Here is a 27,422-nt window from a genome sequence, read left to right on the forward strand (position 1 = left end):
GACAGGCTTGCTGCGAGCATATCACTCCGCCAAAGTACTATATTCTTCCGCCTGAGAATATAGTTCCCGGTTTGTTTCTTGTTAGAAGATGGCTGTGTCTCACGTTACGTTGTTTTTTGTACACGCTGTGACTCTATAAATCACAACATGTAAATAGGAACATGTTGGCGTTATTTTGTCACTTATTCGGAGCAGTAGGATTACTGGAACCATTCACCTGCTAGTTCTGTGCTGGCCTGATGGCGCTGGAGCCGTCAGACAGCATTACAGCACGCACGGAGATGAGAAGGGTATGTATCGACTTGTCTTACTCTGGGGGTTACGGTGAATAAGCTGAATTCCCAATAAGTCGGCGTGTTCCTTTAAGCAGGAGAGTAAAAGTTTTTGTACCAATGTTTCCGCTGGTAACGTTCTGTTGTGGCGGCAGTAATCTATATCCGGTGCTGCAGGAAATAACGCCAGATGCATGTCTTTTGGCTGATGTCCGTTTCCTTCCGCTTTCTTTGTGTTGGAATTTTAAACTCCGGTGGATTTATGAGAACTACGGTTAAAGGACAAATCCGGCGCAAAATTAAACTAGGGGTTAATAACACATTTGTACCGAGTCAAGTGTTCTCTGGGATATGTTTTCATGCTAATCGAATGTAACCAGTTTTATCGCAAACCGCTCGTCGGGGCAGAGGGTAAAGTAAAAAGAAATTGCTATTTCTATACCAGTAACAAGGCTCAAAATATCACGGTAGCATAATGAGGGTCCCTACATGTAAACCGAAGCATTGAGAACTTTGTAAGTGTACAGACAGTTTATTTAAAAGATAGTTTAGAAAGACGTATACGGGCGGGCGCCATCTTGGGAAAACAGTCACGACCAGTCGAACGACGAACACCGTGCAACCAGTAACCAGTAACATAGCTCAAGCACACACACACACACACACACACACACACACACACACACACACAGATGGTTACAGAGCAATCATCCTCCAAAATAAGTCCACATGTCCTGCTTCCACAGAGATCCATTGTGACTAGGGTTGGGTACCTTTCGCATCTGAACCAATACCACTACCGATACCAGTACCTGGATTTCGGTTCCGGTACCCAACGGTACTTTTTTCGGTACTTTCCCTCTGTAATTACAAAAAGATTTTTTTATAATTCCAAACCTATTTACTTAGAACATTATGTTATTTATTTAGAATATTTTACACTGACAGAAATTAAACAAAAAAAAAAAAAAACCTCCCTCTCTCCTCCCAAACCTGTCCCTACAACCTATTAAATTGAATAATGATACATTTCTTACTCACTGTAACTTTTATTGTTGTATTTGTATATTATTATATTTTAGCCTGTTTTATTTTAATCATGACCGTTTTTAATTGCTCTTTAATGTTTCATGTAAAGCACTGTGAATTGCCTTGTTGCTGTAGAAATAAAATGTTCTTGCCTTAGAACCTCAGCCTGTCAGTCAGTCACCAGGGCATTGAAACCACTGTTGTGCCTGCTCATGTCATAGGAAGTGTAACGTCAACAGCACCGCGACCGCTTTCGGCTCGCCATTATAAGTTTTGTAAAACCGTAACCACACTTGAAACCACTTTAACAAAACTGCAGAGCCGACGTTGCTCTGTCCGCACCTCTGTGTGTCGGAACTCTGCTCTCTGTCAACATGCAGAGAGGAAAGACAAGCTTGCGCTTACTCCCCGTTTGATTTCACGTGAACCAATACTCGGTAGTACCGACGTGATTCGGTCGGTACTGGTAAAAGTACCGCCTTCGGTACCCAACCCTAATTGTGACATTTCACTTGAAGAGCTTCTCCTCATAGTGTCATAAGCACATTATCGTACAGACACACACGGACATACGCACACATAGAGAGTCCTCAATTTATAGTTGGATGTTATTGTTTCATTCTCAAAGATAGGCCTTTTTTATATAATATATGCTGTTTATTTTAGACAATTTTTCATTTATGTGTTGCAGCTGTATATTTCTAAACAGAGAAGAAAACCCTGTCTTTGCGTTTTATTTTGATCATAGTCTGTTTTAATAAAAGTGCTTGTTACATCTCACATGTGGCTTTGACTTACAAGTGAACATTTAGCCCTCATTGTAGAAAATATCGAAATACACGTACTGTATGTTGTGCATCGCCATTCAGCCGATAAATACTGAGATGTGACCTATATGGTCGTTTCTACATTAGGACGGTCTGGTCATTTTATAATTTTATATAATTTTAACATGGACGCAGTAGTGCTTGTGGCAGGGTTGGAGAGGTTACAGTAAGTCAGACAGTGTTGAAACTAATATAATAAACAGTACAATCTTCTCTTCTTATATGTCGCTGAGTTGCCATAGTGTTTGCCAGAGGAGAGGAGCTGCTCCCTTACATAGTTACAGTTAGTTACTGTGATAAAATACAATATTATAAACCTGTATTATCTATCTGCCACAGCAGCAGCAGCCTGTTGTTGTTTGTCTCGCCTGTGAAATCTTCTTGTCAGGCCGTGTCCCATTCTTTCACGGACACTTCCACTTAATCCTGCTGACCCAATGGATAAACAGGACCATTCACACTAACTGTAATCACTAGCTTCCCCTTCAGAAAGCTGTCTGTCTCAGACTCAGTCATGCTGACAGACATCTGATCCACCTTTATAGAAATGTTTAGTGATAAATCATATAAACTCGGCCTTACATTTCTGATAAACATTTGTGATTAAAGAATAAAAACTAATGTTATGTCATTCGCAATTATTGTCATTAGCCACACAGTTGGCTTACTATTGCTTACTATGTGCTTATGACACTATCAGGAGCAACTTCTCAAGTGAAATGTCAGAATGGCTCTCTGTGGAAGCTGGTCATGCTGGACATGTTGACAAGTGCTGTGTAACCATGTGTGTGCGTGCATGCGTGCGCATGTGTATGCTTGTTTGTGAGCCAGTGATGCTGCTATCACGTCACATCTGCTGACACAGAAACGGCCCAGAAATAGTAGTGGGGAGCTGTGGATGGGGTAAGAGGATTGGGAGGATTGGCAGATTAAAGGCAGTGATTGCAGTGGGCCTGTTCCTCCCAGCACTGTTCAGTCTGACAGACAGGACTGATGCTTAAACCTCCAGTGAAAGAAAACAGGATGCTCCTCGGCAACACAAGTGAATCTGACACATGCTATTCTGTATCTAATAAGTTAAATACTTTTTATATTATTGGTTATATGATTATATTACAGTGTCTATCTTATTATTTTGTTTGTGTGGTAATGCTGTTTCCTCATGAGGGATAGTGTTATTCCTCTGTCCCTCTGTTTCCCTGCTGTCCCGTTACACTGCAGCTGCGTACACTGTGGAAAAGGATTTGCACAATCATGAGATTGTGTGCTTGTGTCATTTTGGTATGTGTGGTCATTAAAGTTTTTTTTTTTTCAACCTGCACCCTATTCTCCCATGCATTGGTATCTAAGTGACTAATGTGAACAAAAATCTTTAGATTGGTCCAGTATTGAGTGAAAATGCTTTAACTGGCAGCGGCAAACCAGGCTGCAATGTAACCCTATAGGGCAAATGTACATTGTCAGTTTCCACTAGAAGTGCTGTTTTTGCCACTGACAGGCTCAGATTGTTATCATAAAGTGTCTGACAACATTGCGAAAGGATCCATACAGAGATATACCTTTTTTGTTAAAGAGTAAGATCCTTTTTGTTTAACCAGAAACCGCTCCTAAATCGCCATCGCCAAACTCCCCAGATTTTATTTCAACCAAACCAGAGTGGTGATTGTTGGAACAGTAGAAAGATGAACCAACCTTTAGATAGATTAATTTCTTTGTGTCGACTTTGAATGTGTAAGGTTTATTTTTTTTCATACAGAATCAGGTAGGTTTGGCGATATAGTGATTGAGGCTGTTTCATGTTAAAGTAAATAATTAATAACAACAAAAACTATAATGTTATCAGACACAAAATAATAATCTGACCATGTCAATGGCAAAAACGGCACTTTTGTGGACTTAAATTTAAGATGTCCAATTGCCCATTAACGTTACATTGTAGCATCTTTTGTCTTGCTTACTGTAATAGTGGACCAACTTACCCGCATACAGATATTTTAGAAATTTGCTTTTTCAACTATACTGAGAATCATACATGCTTGAAATCCTCTTGTCACATTATGTAAAGAAAAATATATTTTTAGATGAACATTATTCACTATCCAAATTATTCCAGCTTTCTTTGGAGTGTTACATTATAAACTGTATAATAATGTTTTGTACTTCCAAAGTTCATCTGAGAAACTGGTTTCAGTTATTAGCAATTACAGTATTTTATCAATATTATTAACTTTATTAGAAATGAATAAATAATAACAGGGCACCACCCTGGACTCAGGGTTCAGGATTCACTGAACTGTCGATATAGTCTCAAAAGGGGTGTTCACTTAAAAATGCAAATATTTATTGGCTATCTCACACTTATAAGGTGAACATTGAACTAGTGATCCAATCACTGACCCGTCACAACCAGCTGTAATTAAAACATAAATAAGAGAGATATTTGGGTGAACTTAATTTATACTTATATGTAGCTGACATGAGGTACAAATGGTGGACAAAGTGCCAAGATGGCCTGCCAGTTTACACAAATGCGATGAGACGGTGTATCATCTCAATAGCAATGACTCTTTACTTCTGTTAGGAGAGGCCACATGTTTGAAACATGCCTCTTATTTTAAAGAGTCAAAACATCTTACTAAATAAATTCGTACTTAAGCTTCCACAAAGTACACCTTTTCCGATGTCTGCAAATCTGGCACTTTATGAAGTCTCCCTTATCAACATCATGCATTCAAAATGCTAATTAATGTTCGACAAGGAAGTAGAAGATTGGTGGCAATCTTTTACCAGACACTCATCAGCCAAGAAACAATCAGCACAGAGAAAAAAAGACGCATGTCCTTCACTTAGAAATTTTGGAAATCATGTCTTAAGAACATTTATAATATAATCTAATACAATTTAAAGTAATACATATGTTGCATTACTCAAAAAGTAAAAGTAAACAAGCCATATAATAAGCTTTAGGATCGAGTTTGCACCCTCACACACCAATTCTAGACATGCCCTAACCTCCACTCATTCTGGACTAGAAATGGTGAGATCATTAGGGGCTCAGATAATTTTTATTCTGGGGATCCCTGGGTTAATGCGGCTGTGCTAAAGTAATCATAAAAGCCAACTTCAAAATCACATTTATTTGCCAAACATGTTTAAATTAGGGGTGGGAGATATTGACAAAAATGAATATCTCAATATTTTTTTTCAATATCTCGATATCGATATTCAGACGATATTTTTGAAATCCTTCTAGAAGTTAAAAGAAGCCCTGTTCGGAGGCTATTTCAGTGGTTCTCTTGGGAAAATGTACAAGCAAGATGAAATCATAACAATAAACAAAGGGCTCTGTTCTGTAACATATTGTACACAACCATGTCCTTATTGGAAGCAGTCCTGGAGCTGGGACAGGGCCGGGTCAGACTAGGTTCTGATAGTCCTACTTGGCTGTATAGTCCTTCTGACCGGGACTTATGCTGGGATCAGGAGTTTGATGTGATCTGACTGGCCCAGGTGAGGGAGAGGTGCAGTTCTGTGTGCTTTTTTGATGTTAGAGTATACATGGTCTAGTGTGTTCTTCCCTCTAGTAACACAATCTACATGCTGAGAGAAAGCTGGAGGGGAACAGACTTTTAGGACGCCTTGTTAAAGTCCAGTGTATCCCGTATTCAGGTGATCGTGCTGCAGTTTGTTCACTATGGTTAGCAGTGAACCAAACTTTTGCGAACGTTAGCATCGGGGGCTATGTAGACGGCAGTGTGCTGTTTTCGTAGTAAATAAAATGGTCAGTATATTACCAACACGGCTCCAGGTCAGGTGAGCCGTACTGGGCAACAATCCTGCAGTTGGTACTCCATTCATTGTGCACAAAAATGCAGTCCTCCGCCTCTGGTCGTGCCGGAGTTATGTTCTCATTCTGCCGGTAGATAGCTAGCTCGGCGTGCTAGCGCTGACAACAACCTGGAGGGCTCGGTCAGGCTATTTCCTCCGGGATGTTATGAGCCGCCTGGAAGGCTCTCGTAATGGCTGTGTTGTATCGTAGTCCTGTATTGATTAGTTCAGTGTGGCTGTACGTACTTGTATAAATATACACCGAGAGGAGAGCCACTGCACAATCGCGCACCGCCATCTTTGTTGACATGAGTGAACGTCATAACGCACAGGTAAGAACTAGTAGCAGATTACTCTCGTGCGGGACGATCGTGATTTTGTACAAAAATATACAGTCAAACAAACCCCTACAGTATTAAAATCGCTACATATAATTGTTTAGAAGGTTATAGTGTGCACTATTTGTTTTCTCTTTAGCTCTTTTCATGTTTGGGGGGTCGGATTGTACAAATTATGAAATATTCGATATCCCAATTTTGCATATCATCCAGACAACAATTTGGATATTATCGTCTAAACAATATATCGCCCACCTCTAGTTTAAATGTTTTTTTTGTTTTTAGGAACATTTTCAGTAACTCTCAATAGTTTTCTCATTAAATCAAAGAATGTCAAACTTCAAAGAAGCCCCTCTGTATCCCACTCAAGGTCTTTTGGACTGGACCATGTTAAAATCAAGGAATGATTGACATTTTGCTGTATTGGTACTTGTACTACTGATACAACACAGTCTCACTCCCTACTCGTCAAATGTATGACGCATGGTCAAGGACCCTGGCGTCAAGTTTCAACGAAATAGGGGTACCCTTGACGTTATTTTTCGACGAGGGGGGTCCGTCAGATAGACATTCATGTTATTCCCTCACCGTCGGATACCGACGAAAGAAAAAAACACCCCCCCCCGCCCCTTAACTCGAAATCTGTGACAGTTATTGGTATTTTTAGCCCAATAACCGCTGTTTTAATCAACAATATTCACGAGATAGTATCATGGTTTATATGTATTTCTTTTTATGTTATTATTTCGGTATATTTCGGCCAGGGAAGCTGGATTGCTTTTTTGTTGATTTATATTTTTTAAACTATAATGCTACATCTATCAACATTTATTTAGATGTTATCATTGTATTCATTTCTTTACTTTAATAATATTATTTCGGTCTTATTAGGTTCCAATAGAACATTACGATATGATCCGAGCAGGAAGCATTCAAGGCCTATCCCACAATGCAATGCGGCCATTCATTTCAAAGAATCGGGCAGCGATCAGCTGGTCTTTAACGCCAGGATCGCTTCAATATACATATATACAGTCAGTGATTGTGTCACCAGCAACAACACGTTGCTCAGTTTTGTTCCAGTAAGTTATGAACCATAATAACGTTTAAACGAATCCGCGGAAAACTCCGGAAGTGACGTATTACTTCCCGCTCAGCGGATTAGAAGATAAAAATATATAATATTCGTAATATTGATGTTTTTTTCTAACGTTGTATTTGAGGAGTTAAACAATAAAGATAGTTATAATAATAAAATACAGTTTCATGTATTTGTCTCATATATTGTGTGCTCGGCCGGCCGGCGGGCGGCCTCAATCTGAAATGGAATCAAGCCATTTCACGGCAGACAGCAGAAAGAGGAGCCGAACGAGTCCCCCCACCCACCCCGGAAAAACTACAAGTGCTCAAGCTTTGTAACAGCTTCTGTGGCGTTTCTTATGGGAGTTGTAGTTTTAAAGTATATTGGTATATTTCTCATAAGTAGAAGTTGGCAGTGTATAATTTTGGATACACCCTGGGGTTTTTGGGATGGAGAACACACTGGTGTCATCAGATTTTAAAAATCGAATCGTTAAATAGGTGAAAATAGCTTATTACCATATTTGACAGTGCTTACAGTAGGTAATTTGGTGACCATATCTACATGACAGCTGAGGTCCAGAGCTTTCTATAACAGCTGGTTTTATGTGTGTAGAACCTTCTGTTGCTAAATGACAGGCCTTCATACATGTACTGGGTTCAAGGTTCAGAGGTCAATATTTCAAAGCAGGAGTAATGTATCCTCTTCAGACTGACATATGTTACTCTCCAGGTTGAGACCTTTCCAACGATGTGTTTGCTATAGTCCTACGACAACGTTTTAATTTTTACACATCATGGAGACCACTTAGCAGGAGATAGCCTACTTTATTGTCCCCAGAGGTATATTTGCCTTGAGTTCAAATGCTTCACAAATAAGACTTGACATATTGTTTTATCATACAGCTGACATACTTAAAATAAAAAAAAAAAAAGGGGTTGGTCCAAGATGGCGACCTATGTAGACTTCTTTTTCTGAGCTCCGAGACTCTGACTGAGTACCAATGGTCTAAATTGATGCATTTAATATAAAGTATCGATAAATCAAGGAGTGGGACGTTGCTCTCGAATCTAGTAAGTTATTTCGCCTGAACAAAAGGACTTTTGCGGATCAATCTTTGTAAAGTAGCAACTAGCTTACGAACTGTTAGCTGTTAGCCAAAGTTTTGCTATTCCAGGACACGTGCGTAGTGCGATGTAATTTTGCTAACAGCCAGGATACGTGTGCTAAGATGTCAAAGAGAGACGCCAAGAGTGTGAGAAAGGGAGGCCTGATGGTAGATATAGATTTTGATAATTCGTTCTCTGGTTTATGTACACCTCTTCCTGATACTCCCACGAAAAGCCCAAATCCCAAGAAGGTCTGCACTAAAGAAGATGAATCGGTATCGAATGCTGACATCCTAAAAGCCATTAATGGCTTGAATGATCGTTTTTTGAAGTTTGAAGAAATGATAATGAAAAATACAGCTGAGATTGCTAAAGTGCAAGAAAACGTCAAAGGGCTGGAAATCCAGTGGAAAGGAACCGATGACACAGTGAAGAAGATGAGTGACCAGATGACAACCCTGAGAGAGAAACAAGAAGAGTCGGAGCGGTACAGTAGGAGATGGAATCTCCGTCTTCTGAATCTCCCAGAAAGAAGCAATGAGGATGTGAGGAAGGAGGTGCTGGAGATCATTGCTGAAATCATCCCAGAGGAAAAGAGCAAGCTTGGATTCATGGTGGACACCGTGCACAGGGTTGGACGCCCAAGAGAGGATAAAAGCACACGTCCCATCATCATTCAGTTCACCATGCGCACCTTCAGATTCAACTTATGGAGAGCTTCCCTCAACGCTGATGTCATGAAGAGAAAGAACCTTCGGATGACTGAGGATTTAACTCAACAGGAGAGACAGTGCAGAAATAAACTTTGGCCTCTTGTGAAGCAAGAATGGAAAGAAAACTAAATGGCAGGGTCCTGCTATCATCATCAACGGTGTGAGACACACTGCATAACTTGTTATATTTCTATTATAAGGTAAAATGTTCACACTGCTTAACTTGTTATAATTCCCTTATTGTGAGGTAAATGTTTAAGTTAAATATGCCACCCAATCATAAGGGGTTATTCGGTTCTCCCTGTGTATAATTCAAAGGGCAATATGTTCACTCCACTAGTTAAAATGATTATTTTGTTAAGAATTAACTGAGGTACTCATGTTAAGAGTCTCCCACCTGACGGTGAGTTAATTTCTGATATCCTCTATTTCAGAGCATATTTTACTTAACTAGTTTCTATAACCTTAACAGATATCTAGTTCAGATTTTATTTTTATTTTTTTCTTTCTTTATGACAGACTTCCCTTTTAGTTCCTTAAAAATAATATCTCTTAATGTCAGGGGTATACGTGACAGCACCAAAAGGAAATAAATCTTTTTGTTCTGAAGACGAAATAATGCTGATTTGATTTTTTTACAAGAGACTCATTCTGTGGACAGTGATGTAAAATTTTGGCGTGCTCAATGGGGTGATACATGTTATTATTGTCATGCTTCTCAACAATCAGCAGGTGTTGCCATTCTCCTTAACAATTTTAAAGGAGATATAGTTGAATCAGTGATCTCCAATGAAGGCAGATGGATAATCTTGATTTTCAAATTTGACAATTCCTTCTTTATAGTTTGTAATTTATATAACTATAACAATACAGCTTTAGCAAAAAATATGTTTTTTCATCTATGTATGAAACTTGAAGCCTTTAAAAACAAATATAAGGATGCACACTTGATTATTGGAGGCGATTATAATGATGCTCCAGATGATCTTGTAGACAGAGTACCTGTAAGATTAATTTCACATTCAAGATTCAAAAGTACTGCATATATTTGTGAACAACTAGCAGTTATAGATATTTGGCGTTTCTTAAACCCTGACATTAAAGAATTTACATGGAGTAACGTCAGTAGGTCCTTACAGTCTAGAATTGATTTATGGTTTATATCTCCCTCTTGTCTGCAATTTGTGTCAGAATCATCTCATAGCTATGCCCCACTTTCTGATCATAAATTAATTTCAATCCACTTAGTAGGAACAAAACAACAATATGGTAATATACGCGGTTATTGGAAACTAAATAATAATTTATTAAAAGATGGTGAGTTTTGTGATTCAGTCAAAAGAGCAGCCAAAAGCGTATTTGGTAATAATGAAGGAGATCCTATACAAAAATGGGAATATCTTAAGTTTAAAATTAGAGAAATAGCAATTAAACGTAGTAAAGCAGTTAAAAAAATTAACTTAGCTAAAGAAATACTTAGTATGGATAAATTGAATGTTTTAATGACTAAGGATAATCTTTCAGAGGAAGAAGAAATAACGTTGAAAAAATTAAAAGAGGAAATTGATAATATGTATATTGAAATGGCTAAAGGGGCATTTGTAAGATCTCGAGCAAAATGGTTGGAACAAGGGGAAAGAAATTCGAGTTATTTTTTTGCTTTAGAGAAACGAAATCGTAAGAGAAATAATTTAACCACTCTTAAAATTAATGATAATGTCACTTCTAATTCTTTAGACATTTCAACATATGTTGGTACATTTTACAGCAATATATATAAGTCAAATATCCAGTTTGATCAATGTGATAGATTTATCGAGTCAGTTAAAGCATTTACACCAACTATATCTGAACAATTTAAAATGGAATGCGAACGTCCCATTACTAAAGGGGAAATCTCAGAAATAATCTCCGGGTAATGATGGGCTTTCAGTTGAATTTTATTTGCATTTTTGGGAAATCATTGAAAACCCTCTATTTGATTTATTCAAAGAGTGCATTTTAAAAAAGGAATTGTCCACAAGTATGAAACAAGGTTTAATATGTCTTCTTCCTAAACCTGATAAGGATAATTTTTTGATAGAAAATTGGAGACCTATTACGCTCTTAAATATTGACTACAAAATTGTATCATTAATTTTTGCTAAACGATTAAAAAGAGGTCTTCATGAGATAATTAGTGAAACGCAAACAGGTTTTATGTCTAAGCGTCACATTAGCTCTAATATAAGACTTGTTCTCGACCTGCTGGACTATTCTGACAACATCAATACTGATGCACTGATAGTATTTCTTGATTTTTATAAAGCATTTGATACGGTAGAACACTATTTTTTACTCAAAGCACTTCAAATTTTTGATTTTGGACAAAATTTTATATCTGCAGTTGAAATGTTTTATAAAAATATTAATAGCTCTGTGATATTATATCCAAATACCACAAAAAGATTTCCTGTACTGAGATCAGTTCGCCAAGGCTGCCCTATTTCACCGTTCTTGTTCCTGCTGGTGGTTGAATTACTGTCATTACATATTCGACATAATCATATTTTTAAAGGTTTGTCTATTTTTGGTAAGGAAATTAGAGTTACTCAACTAGCGGATGATACGGCTCTCTTTTTGAGTGACAAACATCAGATTGAATATGCTATATCCCTAATTGACCAATTTTCCAATGCTTCGGGTTTAACACTTAACAAATCTAAATGTAATTTTATGTTTGTATCAGACTGAAGAGGAAAAAATGTTTAATATACCTGTTAAGAAATGTGTCAAATATTTAGGTATTCATATCTGCAAGGACCACAAGGAACGTCAACAACTTAATTTTTCATCTAAATTGAAGAAGACTAAAACAATACTGAATTTATGGCTTCAAAGAGACATTTCTATTCTAGGTAGGATTCTTTTAACAAAAGCAGAAGGGATTTCAAGATTTGTTTACCCTGCCCTCTCTCTCAATGTCCATGATTCAACATGTAAAGACATAAATTCCATATTTACGAATTTTGTATGGAAAAACATACACCATCATTTAAAAAAAGCAGTGCTCTCTGGTTGTAAGGATGAAGGTGGATTTGAACTTCTAGACTTTTTGGACTTGAATTACACCTTTAAGGTGAAATGGTTGAAGGAATGTTTGAGAGCACCTGAGTCTTTGTGGTACTTTATCCCCAATAACATTTTTAATAGTGTAGGAGGTCTTAAATTTGTATTAAAATGTAACTACAATATTACAAGATTGCCACTAAAACTATCCCAATTTTATCAACAAGCTCTTTTGGCCTGGAAGTTATGTCATTCTCACAACTTTTCTCCACACAAGTCTATCTTATGGAATAATGAATGCATCACTAGGGGGAACAAGTCACTCTATTTGCAAAATTGGATCAATAGAGAGATTATCTTTGTGAAGGATCTTTTTGATTGTAATGGTCATTTACTTAATTATGAATCTTTTCTCAGAGAGAAAGCATTCCCAATAACGTTCAAAGAATATAATTCAGTTTTCAAATCTATACCTACTGGCATTTTAGAATTAATGAAAAGTTATAAAAAACAAAATGAAGTTACTGATTTTAATTTTACTCTTTATATTAATGGTATGGATATTATGAGCAGTAACTGTACCAATAAGCACATTAGAAAATGCTTTCTAAATTTAAAGAAAATATCACCTTGTGGGAAATTTTTCTGGAATTCTCATTTTACTGATGTTAACTGGCATAAGGCGTGGCTTGTTCCCTTTAGATATTGTATCACGAACAAGGTTAGGGAATTACATTTGAAAATATTACATAATATATACCCTACAAACCTATTTATCTCGAAATTCATGCCTGTTGATAACTATTGTAGTTTTTGTAAAACAGAACAACAGTCGTTAACCCATCTTTTTTATGGTTGCTCATTTTGTATTGTATTCTGGAAAAGTTTTGAAGATTATATGGTATCTAAAACAAAATATACAATCACACTTGAAGGGAAACATATTATTACATACTTTGAATGTAAAGATTGGAAGTTATGTAATATTGTAAATCTTTTTATTTTATTAGGTAAGTTTCATATCCACAAGGCAAAATTTTCCAGCTCAACACCGTGCTTCAAATTATTCCAAGTTGAATTTGACATGTACTTTGAGTCTCTTAAGTTGGTATCTAATAAGAAAGCTATACTAATATATGATATCTACTTAAATTTCCTTAAGTGATTTTGCTGTCTCTTATTTTTAACATTATTGAAAGTCTGTCTGTCTTTTTTTTTTTTTTTTTTTTTTTTTTTGTTTAAAATAGTACTTCTCTTATTTCATGTATTATCTGTATACATTTTTGTATTATATCTTCTATCATACTACATGATTGAATTTTTGTTATTTGTATTTTGAAATAAAACTTGAAGAAAAAAAAAAAAAAAAAAACTTAAAATAAAAAACAACATGAACAAAGTGATATAGGCTAGACTGAAGCACATCACACAGCAACAATCTATTGCTCATCTTTCACAAACAGTGACAAGAGCAACTCAACCATGCTTCATATCATGAAGCTATTGCACACCCTCAATCTCAAGCAACATTATTTAAAGTTTTAATTGAGGTAGGTCCAAATTAGGCCTATATCATCATCAACGTTTTTATAGTTTAGAAATGTTAAGTTTACCCATATCTTCTGCCAGAGGATAAGAGCTCATACTTGGCATGGAGAATAAAGATAGAGCAGACCATATTCTGTGTGCTTGCCTGGAGAGACTGGTTTCTATTCCTTACACAACCTTCATGAGAGTCATAATAAAATTCTCTGTAATGCAGCCTTGTATAACATAAACCATCTGATTCACCGTGGGTGTCTGCTCTAAATGATAACACACACTTTCAACACGGGCCTTCCAGCCAAAGGTGCATGTTGTCCATATGAACACAATTGGGCCTATAGGAGCAGAGCCGATGGATTGGTTCATCATTTATGACCTCTGATATCCTCTGACCCAGCTCTATCTCGAGAGTTACCTCAACTTCAGTTTCAAAGGTGTGTGTGTGTGGGGGGGGGTCAGCTTTTCTTAGACATGAGTAGGGGGGGGGCACCAAGGAAAAAAGTTTGGGAACCACTGCTCTGACCCATGTCATGACCCTTTTCTCAGCTTGTGAAATGTTTGAATGAGATGTGTGAGTTTTGTCTTTGTGCAGTAGTGCTGAGGTAGAAGTGTGCCAAAAATGCCATACAAATGTTGTATATGTATACATACCCAAACAAAGCTATATACATCTTACTCAGTGAACAAAAACCTCAGTAACAATCTGCTTATCCTTTTAATTTCCTGAAAATGCTTCTTAAAACTAGTCCCTTCTTAATTTTGAAAAGGTAGTCTCAGTAAAGGCTACAAAGGTTAGGATGGCTACAAGCTGTAACCACGGTGATTGATATGAGGATCATCTTCTGAATATAATAATGAATATGTTAGGCCTACCATAAATTGATATTTCAAAAAAAGTAATTTATTTAAAACAACTAATAATGCAGTGTGATTTTAAATCAAACTAAGTCCCACACATAAATATACTTATGTTTTTCCCCTTTAGTCTTTGCTATTAATATTTATCAACTGCAAAATTAGAAAATTGCGTTTTTAAATAACTATGTATGGAAAATAAAATAAAAAAATGCTTCTCTTTGTATATTGTTTTTCACAACAGTACAATTCAAAACAAATGCAAATTAGTCAAACAAGCCATTAGGCTGTATTTCTAAACACTCAACTGTAGGTTTTTTATATAGTATATATAAGGCAAATAAAAGTGCTAAATATAAAACACAATTTTTTCATTATTAGTATTTTATTGTGTAAATTCTCACGTACAACGTGGAACATTCTTTCACAGACGAGATGTGGAATTTCCACGTCACTTCCGCGGATTCGCTTTAAACGTGAACAAATACATGAAACTGTATTTTAATATTATAACAATCTTTATTGTTTAACTCCTCAAATACAACATTAGAAAAAACATTAATATTACGAATGTTAGGCCTATATATTTTTATCTTCAGATCCGCCGAGCGGACGTACTACGCTACTTCGGAGTTTTTCGCGGATTCGTTTAAACGTTATTATGGTTCATAATTTACTGGAATAAAACTGAGCAACGTGTTGTTGCTGGTGACACAACCACTGACTGTATATATGTATATTGAAGCGATCCTGGCGTTAAAGACCAGCTGATCGCTGCCCGATTCTTTGAAATGAATGGCCGCATTGCATTGGGGGATAGGCCTATCGGCTTTGAATGCTTCCTGCTCGGATCATATCGTAATGTTCTGTATTAGCCTATACTGTAATATTTCACCGGTAATAAGACCGAAATAATATTATTAAAGTAAAGAAATGAATACCATGATAACATCTAAATAAATGTTGATAGATGTAGCATTATAGTTTAAAAAATATAAATCAACAAAAAAAGCAATCCAGCTTCCCTGGCCGAAATATACAGAAACAATAACATAAAAAGAAATACATATAAACCATGATACTATCTCGTGAATAATGTTAATTAAAACAGCGGTTATTGGGCTAAAAATACCAATAACTGTCACAGATTTCGAGTTAAGGGGCGGGGGGCGTGTTTTTTTCTTTCGTCGATATCCGACGGTGAGGGAATAACATGAATGTCTATCTGACGGACCCCCCTCGTCGAAAAATAACATCAAGGGTACCCCTATTTCGTTGAAACTTGACGCCAGGGTCCTTGACCATGCGTCATACATTTGACGAGTAGGGAGTTAGACTGTGTTGACTGATATGGAATAGCCCTTAAAAAAGAAATTCAAAAATATCAATACATGCAAACAGAGCCTGTGTTTTTAAATCTTGCCCCAACCCCATTTTTTCAGAATGGATTCCTAATAATATAATATAAACTTTTCTGAGGCTTCAACAGTATTCCATTCTTCAGCGAATGGAGCCAGCTCCAGCCTAGGTGGCACCCTGGGTGAGATCTGACAATCAGTCTCTTTACAAGTGCCCAGTGTTGTAGTTGAGTCCAAGTCCAAGTTACCAAAGAAGAGTCGAGTCCAAGACTGCCTACATTTCTCCACTCTGGCACCTTTAAAGAGCTGATATACTAATAAAAGATGGTCTACATTAAACAAAATGACACCACTGTCATGATTGCAAAGGGAGTTTATTTACTGACGTTTTTCTAAAAGGGGTGATAGAATGATTACATAGGGTGTTTTACACTGTTCCTTAAGGTCTTCTAATAGGGTATGTAACATTGGTTGGGCTGAAAATTGCCCAAATGCTATTTTATTAGGCCCTTAACTACCCTGTGTGAGCTACGTGCTGATTGATTTGAGCAAACTACATAGAAACACATGGGAGACTCGACAGCAGGTCTCATATTTCAGACACTGCAAAGTTGTACATTGTTTATTGGGCTATTTGGTTATTAAATTCACTTCTGAGACATTTTTTTTATATCAACTAAATAAAGCTCAAATATGGGCCGTTTTACGAAAATTGATGGCCAATTGCAAATTTGGTAAGACTGTGTGTCGGAGTTCAGCGGCCGGTGCTGCCTGTGTTGCTGCCTCGCCGCCCGGCCTGCCTTCCTTCACAGACCTGCTATGAGGTACTTGGAGCTCCGTCAATGGCAGCCCACAGCACTCCATATCCGCGCAAAGTCACTGTTTTTTTGCGCTAATGGACAACCAAATGCCCCTGCTGACAGAGCTCCAGGGCCTGCAACCTTATATACTGTCTATGCCTGCAACTCCCCTCTTCCTGCTAGCTAAATGGCCCGTGTATGTGAGTGAGAGCGCGGTCAGCGAGCTTGTTACACCAGCAATCTCTTACCACAGTTCCAGTTAATCTTTTAATGTGTGGAGTTATTTAAACAAACGATTGGGGAAATAAACGCTGCTTGTCCGTGAGTCCCATTGATAGAGCCTGCGGCTTGATGTAACCCGTTTGTAGCTACAAATCACGGATAGTTAGCTTCATTCAGCGTCATGCCACGTATACAACATCTAGCTAAATGTCTTATAAAGCTAACAACGGTGTCCGATTTCAAATTAATGAATATTTGTGAAGATTAGGGCTTTCGTTATCTGCAACTGTCCCTTCAATCCTAGCTACCTGTGTAGCTACAAATCACGGATAGTTAGCTTCATTTTCGGCGTAATTCCGAGTATATTTACGGTTTGAATTTCGTCATGCCACGTATACAACATCTAGATAAATGTCTTATAAAGCTAACAACGGTGTCTGATTTCAAGTTAATGAGTATTTCTGAATTTCAGAGGAATTCTAAGAGGAGGCTAGCATTGATAGAGCTACATTCAGCCGCAGGCTCTATCAATGAGACTCGTGGAGAAGCAGCGTTTATTTCCCAAATCGTTTGTTTAAATAACTCAACACATTATAATTACACACATTAAAAGATTAACTGAAACCTGTGGTAAGAGATTGCTGGTGTAACAAGCTTGCTGACCGCGCTCTCACTCACATACACCAGGCATTTAGCTAGCAGGAAGAGGGGAGTTGCAGGCCCTGGAGCTCTGTCAAGGCAGGGGCATTTGGTTGTCTATTAGCCCAAGAGACGTAGACTTTGCGTGGGTATGGAGTGCTGTGGGCTGCCAGTCGTGACGGAGCTCCAAGTACCTCATAGCTGTACACAGGAAGGCAGACCGGGCGGCGATGCAGCAACACAGGCAGCACCGGCGCTGAACTCCGACACACAGTCGGGACAAAATTTGCAATTAGCCATCCATTTTTGTAAAGTGGCCCATATTTGAGCTTTACATAGTTGATTTCTCGCATAAAAAAGTTTCAGAAGTGAATTTTGTAATGGAATAGCAGAGATCTGCGTGACCTAGCTAGATTCAGAAGACTACCTGATCTCAGGTCAGTTGTGTAGCCTATGTAAATGTTGGGGCGTGACCGTTCTCTTAATACACCCATGGGCTGACAAAGGTTCCGGTTTTTGGGAGGTTGACGTCAACTTCCAGCTTTGTTGAGATTCGCCCGTTTTCAGCGGCAGTTTCAAAATATGAGCTTTTCATAGTAAAGGGGTGTCAGTGGGATTTTGAGCTTCTATGTATGTCCTTTTTACCCACCGAACTATGACAGGGTGAAATCAGTTTTGCCTTCTATCACCCCTTAAACAACATTTAGCGGTGCTCTTTCCAGCATTGGATGTAAACTCTGTGTAGGCGAACTTCACGATCCGGGGCGCATCCCTCTGCATTTTCCAAATGTGAACAAGTAGTAGGAAGCCCGCGAATCTTGCACTACGTTGCATATGTCAATATCAATTCCTTTGTTACGAGAGTAGTGAAAGTAAGAGCGAGAATGCAACTTTTAAGTGAGTGACGTCAGTGAGTGTGTTGTCAAGCAAGGAGAGAATAAGAAGCGTTTTTCTTTGGGCTTTTCTGCCTTTATTGTCCATGTCACTGTTTATGTCACTGTCCATGCATAGATAACAGTAGCTTTTGCCAAGCTAGCTCACTACAATCAAGCCTAAAATCAAATTAACATTTTAATATTTTTGTTTTCATACATACTATGCTTTTGATGGTAAATCAATCTAATAACACTAAAACATTTAGAATAATGTTGTTATGTGGAATCCAGGTTTTATGTTGATCTCTTGACTGATCTGTAATTACATTGCCCTTCTTCACAGAGATAATGAACAATGTCATCAAGAAGGCAAGAGAAAAAGGAAAATGGAAGGTAATGGTTCTGTTATTGTCATTATCTTTGGCATCATTCCCCTTTGAGCTTGACACTGAATATGAATACAACCTATCAAAATAAATCCGTATGAAGCCCCCTGCTGTGTGCAACTGTGTTATAGGTGCTGGTGGTGGACAAGCTGAGCATGAGGATGATTTCCTCCTGCTGTAAGATGACAGACATCATGTCAGAGGGAATCACCAGTAAGTACAACACATTCTCACTCCCATCGCGTAAAATACGGACGCTTAGTCAGGTGCCTTTGGCGTTGTTATGTTATTGATGCTAAAAGTCTCCTTTAGCGTCTTATTTAAACACTCTTTTTCTAAACACGCTTGGTCAGAATTATTGGCGTCACTTTTGACGTAGTTAGGTTTAGGGAAAGATCGTGGGTGGACAAGAACGGGTTAGTTGAGTTTAGGAAAAGAAGAACGGGAAAAGAACGGGACAGTTGGGTTTAGGCAAAGAAGAACGGTACAGTTGGAATGTCAGTATGCAAGTACCACCCTGGTCACCTGAGTTCACTTCAGTTGCAGCTTTAAAATCAGTTTAATTAAATTTAGTGCAGGGAAAAATAAATTCAGTTCAGCTAGAACAACCTATTACTTATACTGTAGAGTTGCAAAGATTAATCGATTAGTTGACAACTGATAAATTAATCGCCAACTATTTTGATAAGCGATGGAATCAGATTAATCACATTCCAGCTCCTTAAATGTGAATATTTTCTAGTTTCTTCACTTCTCTGTGACAGTAAACTGAATTATCTTCTTTATCTTCATTGAGATGAACTATCTTGTTTTTGTTTATTTGGATTGAACTGCAAAAGAACATTTTGTGTAGGACTTTCAGATTAAATAAACATTAAATTTAAATAAATCACTGAAAATGAATCTGAAAACTCACCAAAGAGAGCAGTGGGTTTGGTTTTTTTCTAATAAATATTTTTGACTGACTTGTACTTACTTTATAACATTTTTCTAGACCCTAAGAATCTGCCCTGTTGTATAGACTAGACCGGCATTGCATCATCAAGTGCCAATTGTCAAGGGAAAGAATCGCAAAGTCACATAAGGAGAGAAAGAGGAAAATGACAAAGATCTGTTGTGTAGTCGGTTGTGAAACAAATCAACTGAAGACTCCTGATCACCAACAACCATATTAATAACCAAGGCTTTCACACTGAGATTTGTGGCACATAAGATACGTGAATGTTCACTGTCAGTGTGGTTAATGGCTAAATAATGCTAGTGCCAGTTTACTACTGATGTATAACTAGCTTGAGTGGGAGGCTGCTGCAGTACAGTCATACAGTATAGCAGAATCAGAATTTTCCAACCAAATCTCAGCCTAGTCTAGATCAAACAGTTGGCTGTTAACAGGTTGGTTATTTACAGACAAAACTTAGCCTAACAAGTGTGTGTTGGGTCATTGATCCACCTACATGGGGGTAGACTGAAGGGGCATGACTGCAGACCGATCAACCTTAATTTATTAAGATATGGAGACCACTTAGGTTCAAGCTAAAAGTTATTAGACATGTCTATAAAACAAGCGTTTACTTAACAAGAAATAAATGCATCTAGTATAATCTAGTCAAAACAGATATAATAGCAAGGGTCACAGTTGGTCCAGAAATACGGTGGCCCTGAGAGGCCAATGCTCTGCAACTTAAGAAAACACATGCAAATAGATCACAACACAAAACATAACGAAAACACAACACATTAAGAAAACATTAAGAAAACACAGCATAATAAGAAAACACAACACATTCAGAAAACAACACATTACGAAAACACAACACATTCAGAAAACACAACACATTACGAAAACACAACACATTAAGAAAACACAACACATTCAGAAAACACAACACATTAAGAAAACACCACATTCAGAAAACACAACACATTCAGAAAACACAACACATTACGAAAACACAACACATTAAGAAAACACAACACATTCAGAAAACACAACACATTACGAAAACACAACACATTAAGAAAACACAACACATTCAGAAAACACAACACATTACGAAAACACAACACATTAAGAAAACACAACACATTCAGAAAACACAACACATTACGAAAACACAACACATTAAGAAAACACATAACACAGTTGTTTTGTGATCTATTTACGTGTTCTCTCTCTCTCTCTCTCTTTTAAGTTGCAGTGCATTGGCCTCTCAGGGCCACCGTACAGAAAGCATATTAATGAGACTAAAGCCCTGACAGCAACTGCTAAACTGAAATGATCACTACACAAACATGTTAAATGAAACAAATAACATACTGACCTGCTTAACTGTTTACTGTAAATGGCATTGAAATACAGAAGTATCTAAGAAATTAATACTATTTCAAAACGTAATGCTACATTTGACATACATTTTAAATGTTTAAATGTTTTAAAATGTTTGCTCTCATTCAAGGACAATTCCGTTTCTTTGTGCAGGAATGTGCAGGGTAGAGAAGTTTGTTTAAACTCCAAGTTAGAAAGCATAGTTCTATTCTAATCAAGCTGATGGATGAGTATTGATTACTATTTTCCTGTTCTCTCCAGTTGTAGAGGACGTAGGCAAGCCGCGTGAGCCTCTGCCCAGCATGGAGGCCATCTACCTGATCACACCCTCAGATGAGGTAATAGATACAACAAAGATACAGCTCCTATAGAGGATGTGTATGATTGTATGGTACAGTGCGTACAGTGTCTCATTAGTCATGTTTCCAATGTATTTTTATGCGCATTTTTAAGTATGACATTAGAAAATGTTGAAGGAAACGGCAAAATTCGAAAAAACTTAAACAATTACGCTCGCCTGAGGTTAATGTGCAAAATGGGAGATGGAAACAGCTTTGCTGAATAAGTTGTGACGTAGCGAACATGTAACTCACATGACTGTAGTCCCAGTATCCATCGGATGGGGGAAGGATCGGGATATGGGTCCCATCCAGTGCGCCGTACACTTGTAGCACAAGGTGCGTAGTGGAGTTTCGGTACGCTATAGCCTGTGCCTCAGCCCAAGCCCCCAGGAAGAGCGCCATGTGTAAAAGCCACCATGGGCTTAGTGGATGAAGGTGGTACTTCACCCCATGGCCCAAAAAGACTTTTCACAGACTTAGCATGGCGAAAGAAACTTCTATATTTCAGCGGATAATTTATTTGGGGGTACATCAACTTACCAGCCCAAACAATTAAAGGTTCCTTGTTTAAAACGTCATGTTTTTAACATTTTTAACATTCACTAGTAGCCGAATCCAGAGGTATTAAACTAGGTATGACGAACGTGCATAATGGACGTGAGCAAACCGCTTACATGACTGTTCTCCTGAGGTCCTGTAGCTGTAATAATGGATAGCTAATGGTCATACACTTACCGTATGCATTTTTTTGGGAAAAGAAAGACTATTATATTTAGATGCTAAATAATGTCTGAAAGCATTTAGAGATGCACAGAAGTTAGAGAAGCACAATAGTGGCACAAACCAGTCACAGCTGTCCTGGCAACCCAATGGCATAGGTTTTGTTTCCAGATTTTGTGAGGAGACATATAATTTTAAGCATTAAACACTGAATTTGTATGCACCTATTTCTACATAGATTTATGCTGGAAACAATTGAAAATATAGAAAAATAAGGCCCTCAGGCATTTTGTATTACTTTCAACTATTCTCTTGTAGATAAACTTTTTCTAATTTAATGTTATCTCTGCTGAGTCAACACACACGTAGGCCTAATTTACTTTCCCTCCTCTTTTGCGTCTTTTGTTGGGGAAGTAACTCTCTTTAAATGTGCATGTGGCACTTATTCATGTGAATCATACATTCATTTTAAACCCTTGGACTTCAATAGCTCAGGGTGTTTCAGCAAGATTTCTGCTCATGTTTACAACTTTGTGCACATTCAAAATATAACTCCTCCCATCTGTGTTCTCTGAGATTTGGAGAGTTGTAATATAGTCTAGTTATTGCTCCACTGATATGGTAGTATATCATACATACTGTCTGACGGACACAGAGGCCCATTTGGGTCAAAGTTTAGAGAAGTGGCTGTACGCTGCTCTTCATCAGGGCTGTATGTTGTAAAGCTTGTAACGTGGATGACGGATTTTCCAGCAACTAAGAAAAGCTTATTTTTTTGTCATATAAATACTTCAAAATGCAGTTCCAGTTGGGTTTATGGTAAATTTGGTTTATAAAGATTGCAATTGTTGTTCTTTTTAAAGTCATGTTATGATAAAATAAGAAACATGGAGGGTTTTTAATATTTCTTTTCACTAACTTTCAAATAAAATAAAGAATTGTCCAAAGTGTCATTCCCTTGTTTTTTATCAGTCCATAAGCTAAAATATTGTTCCCTTCTGTCTCAGTCTGTTGAGGGTCTGATTGATGACTTCAGAGACCCGAAGTCTCCAAGGTACCGAGGAGCTCACGTCTTCTTTACCGACAGTGAGTAAATCCATTCCACACTAACAACATATAGATTGCTAACTCACAGTTAGTCTAGACCAGAGATCTTTAATAGGGGCTCCGGGCCCCCTAGAGGGTCCTCAGAGTAACTGCAGGGCCACCAAATTATTGTTAATAATTGTTAATAGTTTTTTCAAAAATGAAAATGAAAAACATGAATCCAACATATTATTAGCAACTTTAAATCATCCCATTTTTGGAAAAAAGACAGTAATGATTACTGCCCTTTAGGCAGGGACGGACTGACAATCTGTGCGTTCGAGAAAAGTCCAGAACGGCCGTCCAACCAACCAACAAAAAAGTCGAATAACAGTGATACAGCCAACAGCCAACAGCAGGGGGCGCTAATACGATCACTTATATGCTACATGTTGCTGATGCAGCAAAATGCAAAAAGCTCACAGAGCATCCACAGCCTGGTCATGATGAGGGACAGACAGCAGAGGTAATTTCACATCAGCAAGAGGTAGCCTACTGTTAAGTGCCAGGGGCAGGACACATTATAATAGGCTGCCTTTATCCATATCTTAGCGAATTGCATAGTCAGCTATCAACATGATTGTGCATCATGATTATGAAAATGATCGTGCCATTTAGTGCTGTCAAACTTAACGTGTTTAATAATTCTGTTAGGTTAATTTGAAACATTAAACGCGTTAAAAATTAATCGCGGGTTGACCACGATTTCACTTCGTTGTATATGAGAGGTTTTAGTGAGCTCACTTTTGCTGCTAGGATGGAGACTATGATATTGAATTAAACGGGAAAACATCCGGCGGGCATTGGTACCACTCTAAACGTGCTAACAAACAGGGAAGGGGGCTAAATATTTCACCAAATTTAACCAAAAGTTTAACCAAAAAATCCTAGCTTGCACTTTCTATCCGTCTTCCATCAGAGTGCAGTTTTTCCTTGTCTTTCATATTTACGTTTACTATTGTGGAACTGGCAAAGACCTGGTGGTTGTTTGTGAAAGAGAAACAGATAAACTTTTACTTCCCCAACATTAAATTTGCTTACATTATATTTGAATAGTTATAAGTTATAGTATATAGTAACTAACACTCTCAGTGTAGTTTTGGTATAGGCCTACAGAATATCTAATCCCTATGTTCAGGTACAGCAAAAGTAGCCTACTTTATCTCTGAAAGTGTTGTCAGTAATACTCTGTACTGTTTTATAATTACAAGTTTGTGTAATTTGGGGTTTCTGTAGCCAGTGACATTTCATTATTTGTATTTTATTTTCAGTGCAGATGTAATGGCATTGTAGAATTTTGTTTTTATTTGAAGGCTGAGGCTTCATTAATAAACACAACCCCAATTATCATCATTGGTTTTGAGATGTTACTTGTTGTGAATACCTTGTCTGATAGGCTACAGTATTGTGGCATAGTAGCAGGACATCCTGGCTCGTGTCTGTCGCGCACGGCTAGGGGCGAATGGCCGGATGATGGGCCTATTTGGGAGAAAGGCCAGGGGTTACTTACTATAAGTGTACATATGCCCAAAAGCCTAAAATGGCATACGCCGAAAAAAAGTCAGATTTATAAAACCGTGTGTACGCACACCTGTAAGAAATGTTCCCTTTATAAATCACAGATTGACTACAAGTGTGCGTACGTGGATCAGCCTCTTATCCCGCCCTGTACATGCCCATTTTTAACCATAAATAGTCAATGCAAAGCACTTCGTGAATGCTGATAAGTATGTTAATGACCCTGGCAGTTCTTTCGTTACACCGAATCATGACGACTTGCGGAGAAAAAAATAAATAAATAAAATAAAAACCTCTCAGACGCTCGGGAATTGCTGCCAATTGAATTATAATTTCGGCCTGTTCTTGCACAGTGTATGGAACCCTGATCTATAGACTACCTTTATTAATAAAATCGTCCAAAATGGCAGGCATAATGGCACTCGGGGACAGCTTCAATATACCAGACGTATATAATAAGATTTAACAGAACTATATCCAAACAAGCCTTAGTGATAAAGTTGAAGATTATATATAATATTTATTTTAAAAAAAACACTTAGCTTTCTGCCATTTCCCTCTGGAAACAGCCGGTGGCCCCCAGAGTGGTTAGGACCTGTATTTGGACCGGGATATGGCACGGTTCCGGCGCCTTGCCCTCTCTACTGGACCCAATTGAGTACATAGATCCACGAGCTCAGCTTTAGAAAATCTAAATCGGCATATTAGTCAGTCATCGTCATGGTCCCTGAAGTCTCTTTTTCTCCTGATTCTTCCATTGGGGGTTAGTCCTGTTGCACGACTAAAACAACCTTTGAATTGACGCATGTTCCCGAAAACAAGTTCCTTCCCGAGGACTAGCCAGACCCTGTGGAGGAAGGTCTGGCAATGCGAGACTAGGGCCTTGATAACACCGGATTAGTGTGGATGTGAGGCATGAACGTAGCAAAACATATTTGTTTCTAAACCAAAACATAGTACTGTAGATGTAGACTGAGACCACCCAGTTGGGGTGCAGATGCAGAAGGATATGGCAAAAAAACACAGGGTTACCCAGCAAACAAATGTTGAACCTGGCATAACTTTTGCAGCAATGCAATGCAACATCCTCCAGCAAGGCACTGTGTTGGCCAATGAAATTGGTGTAAGCACTGCTCCTGCAGATGTTTTTATAACATGAACAGCAAATTTATACTATATAACTGCCAATCCCTGCGATGAAAGAAAAAGTGATTTTCGTCGTGATAACTTTCCATTGTTGTAAAATTCTTCCTCATGGTATTACAAATCACTATGCAGTAGGGCTGTCCTCGACTAAAGAAATTCTTAGTCGACTAACACTTATACGATTTTGTCGACTAATCGATTAGTTGATTTAATTGACAGAGCTGTGCGCTTTGAGAGGTGGTTAAGACTACAATATAAATGTAGTTAACCATCTGTAAAACTGAGTTTCTCCACAATCAATCCTGCAATAGCACCACTTTAAATCTTGTGTTTACCATGAATGTGCTCAGAAGTTTCTTGGAAATAAGTAATTAAGCACGAATAAGCATAAAAAATGACTAATCGACTAAAGAAATCTTAGTCGACTAAGACCAAAACGACCGATTAGTCGACTAATCGACTAAGAGGTGGCAGCCCTACTATGCAGTGTTTTGGTGTCTGATAAACCTTCAAACTCACATATTTCATGTCTCACAAGTACCTTAAGCCACACACCTCCAAACAACTCTAGGTGGTGCTAGATCCCACTTTTCCTCTAAAACAACTCAATCTGTTCTTTTAAACTATGTGTCACTTTCTCTGTCTCGCAGCCCAAACTGAATTAACTGATGACATCATCAGGGTTATTGTTTTCTCAAACAAAGTTCCTCCAGTGCCACAGAATTAATCATAATTATTTGTATGTATAAAAACCGTGATGAAAACCTTATATTCTCTACACATATTAGTTGAATTGAATCATTTTAATGTTACAACATTCAATATTGACATAACATTTCCATTTCTTTTTTATGTAACTAATAACTATCTCAGTAAGTCACCATGTTTTTCTGTGATTCTCGCCAGCAATTCCAGACTTGTTGTTTGGACTGTTGACCAAATCCCGCGCCTCCAAAGCCATGAAGGCCTTGACTGAGATCCACATCGCCTTTCTGCCCTATGAATCTCAGGTAAAATATTGTCTTGACTGGGATAAGACCACAGCAGCTGCTATTAATCATCTACCTCAGGTATGATGGATGAGGTTTGGAAGGTTTTCGCTCAATAGTGCATAAGGCCTGCAGAGAAACCCGCCTCTCTCTTGTTGCTTTGAGTGGAGTTTGTTTGTAGGGTATTCTTATTGCATTATTTAAATCTTTTGTGTATACTACATCATCACTTAGGAACTGAATGAACATTTTGGAGGAAGTTGGATACAGTAAAACTAATGTTTTATGTTTTTCTTGAAGGTCCCATGACATGGTGCTCTTTGGATGCTTTTATATAGGCCTTAGTAGTCCCCTAATACTGTATCTGAAGT

At 37.9% G+C, this 27,422-nt stretch overlaps 1 protein-coding gene across 2 annotated transcripts in view; it reads left to right on the forward strand.

Annotated features, from left to right (window-relative positions):
- The window catches only part of stxbp1b (syntaxin binding protein 1b), a 54,151-nt gene that overhangs the window by 6,152 nt on the left and 20,577 nt on the right, over nucleotides 1-27,422 (forward strand). The window contains exons 1-6 of one of the 2 annotated variants that reach the window (XM_028578995.1): nucleotides 18,492-18,561; nucleotides 18,883-18,932; nucleotides 19,057-19,138; nucleotides 21,513-21,589; nucleotides 23,320-23,398; nucleotides 26,969-27,072. In XM_028578995.1, coding sequence (XP_028434796.1) covers nucleotides 18,549-18,561; nucleotides 18,883-18,932; nucleotides 19,057-19,138; nucleotides 21,513-21,589; nucleotides 23,320-23,398; nucleotides 26,969-27,072 — 405 coding nt within the window. In that variant the 5' untranslated portion in view covers nucleotides 18,492-18,548. Of the gene's footprint in view, nucleotides 1-18,491; nucleotides 18,562-18,882; nucleotides 18,933-19,056; nucleotides 19,139-21,512; nucleotides 21,590-23,319; nucleotides 23,399-26,968; nucleotides 27,073-27,422 lie in introns of those variants that run through there. The other variant, XM_028578994.1, reaches the window with a different exon arrangement.

This window comes from Perca flavescens, chromosome 5, assembly GCF_004354835.1.
Source record: "Perca flavescens isolate YP-PL-M2 chromosome 5, PFLA_1.0, whole genome shotgun sequence".
Taxonomy (NCBI): Eukaryota; Metazoa; Chordata; class Actinopteri; order Perciformes; family Percidae; genus Perca; species Perca flavescens.